The sequence below is a fragment of the Carya illinoinensis genome, chromosome 4 (genome assembly GCF_018687715.1).
Source record: "Carya illinoinensis cultivar Pawnee chromosome 4, C.illinoinensisPawnee_v1, whole genome shotgun sequence".
NCBI lineage: Eukaryota > Viridiplantae > Streptophyta > Magnoliopsida > Fagales > Juglandaceae > Carya > Carya illinoinensis.
Genome location: NC_056755.1, coordinates 21,429,937 through 21,436,039, shown reverse-complemented (window position 1 = coordinate 21,436,039; position 6,103 = coordinate 21,429,937). Strand labels below are relative to the sequence as shown.

Genomic DNA, 6,103 nt, shown 5'->3' with positions numbered 1-6,103 from the left:
CTGTTGACCCCACCAAAACCGTGCAAACATCCCTTCCAAGTCTTTGCAAAATCCTTTCGGGAGCTGGAAGCAACTCATAGTGTAAGTCAGTATGGCCTGAACAACGACTTTAATCAGCACCTCGCGCCCCGCTTGGGACAACAACTTCTCTTTCCACCCTTGCAACTTTGCCCAAACTCTATCCTTAATAGCCTTAAACGACTGAAAACGGGATCTGCCTATAAAGGAGGGGAGGCCAAGATATTTAGCATGATGCTGACTATCCTGGACACCCCACACTTCCTTGATAGTGGACTGAATAGAGGCCTCCGTATTACGACTGAAAAGAAGTTCAGTTTTCCCCATATTTAACTGCTGACCCGAAGCCAACCCATAACAAGAGACCAAATGTTTAATATATTCATTTTCAGCCATGAAAGCTCGACAAAATATAATACTATCATCAGCGAAGAAGAGATGACTAACCCGGGGAGCAGAACGGCACACACTAATCCCTCTCATGTGATTGTGCTCATCAGCTTGTTTCAATAGCAAAGATAAAGCCTCCGCACAAAGAACAAATAAGTAGGGAGAAAGAGGACGCCCTTGACGGAGACCACGGGATGGCGTAATAGGTTGGGTGGAGAGACCATTCACAAGCACCTTATAAGAAACTGTAGTAATACACATCAGAATTAAATGAATGAACTTTGAGTGAAAACCCATGCGCTGCATCAGTTTTTCCAGAAATATCCATTCAACCCGGTCATAGGCTTTGCTCATATCTAATTTAATTGACATCCAACCCTTCTTACCCCTCTTACGGCGACGAATAGCATCCACAGTTTCAAAAGCCACCAGAACATTATCAGTGATCAGCAGTCCAGGCACAAAAGCTGATTGGTTTTCAGAAATCACACTCGGTAAAACTGCTTTCAGCCTATTAGCTAAAACTTTGGCAATGACTTTGTATATCACATTACAAAGACTAATAGGTCGATAGTCTTTTAAAACTTCAGGGTGTTTATTTTTCGGAATCAAAACAATATGGGTTAGATTTAAATCAGGGGGCATAACACCTGAATTCAGCACCTGTAACACTGAGCTAACAACAGTAGGACCAACCAGATGCCAATACTTCTGAAAAAATAATGGAGGCATACCATCGGGACCGGGAGCTGTCAATGGTTGCATCTGAAATAAGGCTGTTTTAATCTCAGCCTTGGTGAACACACGCAGCAATTCTCGGTTCATAGAATCAGATATGCAAGACTGAAAAGGCTGAAGGACCGCATCAATAGCAAGGGGGAATGTCGTAGAGAACAAAGTGTGAAAACAATCATAGACCAAAGGAAGCATTGTCAACCCTTCATACATGACTCCATCATCATCCTTAAGCCAGGAAATAGAGTTTCGACGCTGCCGTTGAGTGGCCTTAAAAATAAAAAAACTTGGTGTTTTGATCCCCATTGGCCAACCATAGCACACGGGACCGATGTTGCCACATCAATTCCTCCTTCTCCATCAAATAATTGAGATCATGCTTGACCCTCCTAATTTCGTGCAAAGGATACGGGGAGAGTGAGGAGCTTTGTAGTCTTTCCAATTCCTTTCATTTTTTAGCCAAACCATGGCGAACATTGCCAAAACAGGCCTTACTCCAGTCCGACAGATAACGACCACACTGTGCAATTTTATCCACCAAGGAAGAGTTAGAGGAAGAAAACCAAGCCCAAGCAATGGATTCCTCACAACCCTGTTCGCCCACCCACATAGACTCAAATTTAAATAAACGAGTCCGCCGAGGTGTAGGTTGCAGTGAGACATCTGTAGTCAACACCAAACACAAATGATCAGAGACCGGTGTGGGGAGATTGGAAACTTGACAATTTGGAAACAAAGCCAGCCAATCCATGTTACTGAGAAAACGATCCAACCATTCGTGAATCAGAGCAGGCCCCTCCCAAAAATTACACCAAGTATATAAAGGGCCTACAGCAGGAAGACTACGTAATTGACAGTAATCCAAAGCCTCTCGGAAGCCTCGCATCTGACTAGCAGGTCGAACCCGACCACCCAACTTTTCAGAGATATCCAAAATCTTGTTAAAGTCCCCACAACATAACCATGGCCCAGAGAATTGGTCCTTCAGTAAACGTAACAAATTCCAGGTATTGTGTCGAAGAGATGTCTCCGGATGACCATAAATCGCAGACAAATGCCAAGAAATTCCAGAAGTACAATCCGAAACAAGCACATCAAAATGAAAAGGAGAATAAGAACGTAAAATGAGATTTACCTCACTACGCCAGAAGAGACACACGCCACCCCGTCGACCAGATCCACCCACCGGCAAAAAGCACGAAAAGCCCATCTGAACTTTGAGGAACTCCATTCGAGCGGTGCGAGATCGGGTTTCCATGATGAACATCACGTCAGGAGCTTCCCTCCGAACAAAATCTCGGAGGGTGGGAATGCCCCGAGGGTTCCCAAGCCCTCGGGAGTTCCAGCTCATGATTTTCATGGGCTCCGGCAGGGCTGAATCTTAGCCTCCGCCGATCTGACCGGAACCTCCACCAAAGAGGCATCTTCATCCGATTTCTGCTTTTTCAAAGGGATCAACTTACTCGAATCGCCAACAAGTTTCACGTGCAACTGCCGCTTTGATGGAGTTAGTGGGGGGCGAGGAAGACGAGCTCGACGGGCACAACCCACGCTGGAAAGGTGCTGGTTCTCCTTACGGGAAGAGAAGAAAGGGGCGTGGGATTGGGGTTTCTCTAAAGAGGCCGAACCCGATGAAGTTGGTACAAGGCTGGGCCCAAAGCCCATACCGGGCCCATCAGACCACCCAACAGAGATGGGAGAACCCACAGCAGGAGCAGGTTGGCACAAGAGAACATTGGTAACCACCATCAACAGACGTGGAGGAGAGCTAGAAACCACCCCATTTGTCGGTGTCGACCCCTCGAACCGATCAACAGCAGCAGAGGAAGACTGGTCAGGGTCATCCGCAGCAGTCGAATCCGGACGAAGCCGTGTGCTCACTGGAACACCCCCAACTCGGAGCCATGGTCCATAGGGTAACTCGGAGAAACCAGCAGACTCCTTCACAGAAAGCCAGTGCAGATAGTCACGGTCTCCATGTCCCAAAACGCCACAAAAATAACAGAATTGCGCAAACGTTCAAATTTAAACTGGACCCAAACAAACTCAGCATCACCCACAGCAACCCGCTTCCCACGAGGCAACGGTTGTCGAATGTCCAAGGAGAGCCGTACTCGAGCATATTCCCCCCAACCATGCATCCCATCTAATGGTAAATCATAAATGCGCATCCAAAACGAAGCAAAGAACATAGGCACCTTAGAGACCTGCAGAGTACCATCATAAGGCGTACAGATAACCAGATGATTCCCAAAGGTCCAGGGGCCATTAGACAGAATCCGTTCCTTTTCGCCGTAGTTAGAGCAAGCGACCAGAAATAAATTATCCCCCATATCATAAATCTTGAAGCCCCCGGATGGATGCCATAACTTATGCATCATACGCTTGAAAGCTTCCTTGTTATAAAACTTAACAGTTAACATTTTGAAAAGAAAACAGTTCACAGTATCAAAGGCCTTATTTAATTCCAGCGAATCCGTTAAACGGATAGGAGTTTCCTCAGTTTCCGAAAAGGAAAGAGAGCGCCAATGTTCTATGAGATCATCCGACATCGCAACAGATCATAAAGAGGCAAGCAGAAAAGGATGTAAAAGAAATCCCACCAACGGGAAAGAAGTAATGACTTGCACCAGAGGCAAGAAAACACTCTCATTGGATTGAGTATATTGCTAGATATTTGGTTAGTAATTAAGAAATTTAGATAAAATTTTAGATAAGTTTAATCTCAATTTTTAGTTATTAGCATTAAATGACATTTGAAAATATGATTTTTAATATTAACTTAATTAGAATATAATTATTTTTAATATTAAATTGGTAGTTAATATTTTTAATTAAAATATAAAATGTGATACAAATAAATTAAATAAAAAATTATTAATTTAATAATATTTTTTTATTATATAGAGATTGAATGGCTAATCTAATGTTGAGATTGAATTTAAATAGAATAGGTAAATGCAAAAAAGTATAATATTGGCTAAATTTTGAAAATGGATTTGGCCAAGCCAATAAGCATTAGGGCTGTACAACAACCACCAGAACGGACCGGCAACTGATCAGACCGGTTGCTGGAGCATGGAACAGGTCGGCGGTTGAGAGAATAATTGAGAAAATCGATATAGTCGGTTCGGTGGCGGTTCGAACCCTTGGGAAACCGTTGAACCGACTGATCCTATTTAATTTTTTTTTTCTAATATATGTATATAAAATAGCGTCATTTCACTTAAATAAGTAAAACGGCATTGTTTTAGGGCCAGGAGGTTTAAAAACAAATATATAGAACAACGCCGTTTGAAATAGGTTTAATGACCCCATCTTCTTCATCTTCCTCGCGTCGCGTCTGAATTGTCTGCAACCCACCTTCACAGAGACTCCGTTCTTCTTTTTTGCAGTATCCCTTTGTCACAGAGATGCTGACGGCAGACCGAAGACTGTGCTGATGCATGTTGAGATTGATGGGATCGGTTTCTCTCCCTCAATCAATCTGTTTCGGCCAGTTCTAAACAACTTTCTCCCACATCGGCGGGGTCTTGATTTTGCGCCGAAACTGACACCGATACATTGGTGTACAGCCCTAATAAGGATGCTCTAGTCAAAAGAGATTGACTCAAATACAACAATGTGGAAGTGTCATTTAGGGGTATAAATCAGTCTGGTTAGGACTATTCATCCAAGCCAGATTTTATCTGGTCCGGCCCGGAACCTAGATTTAGAAAACCGAATGAATCTCGACCGGGTACCGGATTTTAAATCCGGTACTCGGGTTTTATAAAATGAAAAATTATCATAGGGTTTGTAAATCAATTTCGCATGTAGCCGCCCCCCTTGAGATTTATCCCCCAGACTTCCCTCCTCTCTCTCTCTCTCTCTCTCTCTCTCTCTCTCTCTCTCTCTCTCTCTCTCTCTCTCTCTCTCTCTCTCTGTGCTTTGTGAAAATTTCTTTATAGACAATGGAAGACTTTCACTCTTCCTCTGCCGATCAAAGATCTGTTACTCACAGCGTCATCTTCTACTTTTTTGCTCCGTCATCGAAGATCTGTACTGATGTGCATGTGTTTGGGAATCCGAGTTTGCTGTAGTGATGTTTGCATGCAGAAGAGAAACAAAAAATAAAACTTTTGACAATTATGAAATAAATAAAAATAAAAATTTGGCTTGATCTGCTCTTTTTTTTTTTTTTTTAAATACGGGTTGTTTTTCTTTCTAGGTTCTGTAGCATTTGTGCTGTCTGTGAGGGAGAGAAACAGAGAAATTAATGTGGATCATGCTGAAGAGTGATTGCGTAAATGCGCAAAAGGAGAAAAGAAAAAATAGATAGAGCAGCTGCTTGAAAATATTCTTAGGTGAAGGTTGTTAGGATTACTTGAGAATATTCCAACCACATACTTGATTAAGTGTAAAGGATTCAAGGTTGTTACTCTCTTAGGCAAGTTGAAAAGGACCATGTTAATGGGGTTGTGGGATAGAGTAGTTCTTTTAGGCAACTAATTATAAGGCAGGTACCATGAATAACATCATGCTGCAGTATTTGACAACACACTTGAATGTGTTGGCAGCAATATTAACTCCTAGTCCATATCATTCTATACCAATATTTAAATCTGGTTTTTGCTTAACTTTCTTCAATTCTTGTGCCAAGATGAAAATGGACGTGATGTACAAGGATACAAATGATAAACCAAGTTAAAGGGCTATGTCATTCAAAGTTCAAAACCGAAAATAAAAGTATATCCCATTTACACAATCAGCCACTGAAGCAAAGTTTAGTGATTTCATTGAAACCTTTGTCGCTTGGCTGCTGGGACATGATTGTTGAAACTAGCACAAGAATTCAATAACTGCGGATTTCTCAAACATGATATTAAGTTATAAAGATATTTTTTATATATGTTATTTAGTATTTTTATATTGTATAGTTTCTATTTAGGTTGTATAGTGCTTCTTTAGGTTGTATAGT

The 6,103-nt window shown here is 42.0% G+C and overlaps 1 protein-coding gene across 1 annotated transcript; it reads right to left on the bottom strand.

The window, feature by feature from the left end:
• Nucleotides 1–1,591: 1,591 nt before the first annotated feature.
• Nucleotides 1,592–2,494, bottom strand: LOC122306351. Its single transcript, XM_043118780.1, has one exon. The coding sequence runs from the start codon at nucleotides 2,492–2,494 to the stop codon at nucleotides 1,592–1,594; it is 903 nt and encodes a 300-aa protein (XP_042974714.1).
• Between the last annotated feature and the right edge of the window lie 3,609 nt (nucleotides 2,495–6,103).

What these genes read in the sequence shown, in the direction of transcription:
- LOC122306351 (XM_043118780.1), bottom strand. Translation starts at nt 2,494, where the DNA reads ATGAGCTGGAACTCCCGAGGGCTTGGGAACCCTCGGGGCATTCCCACC.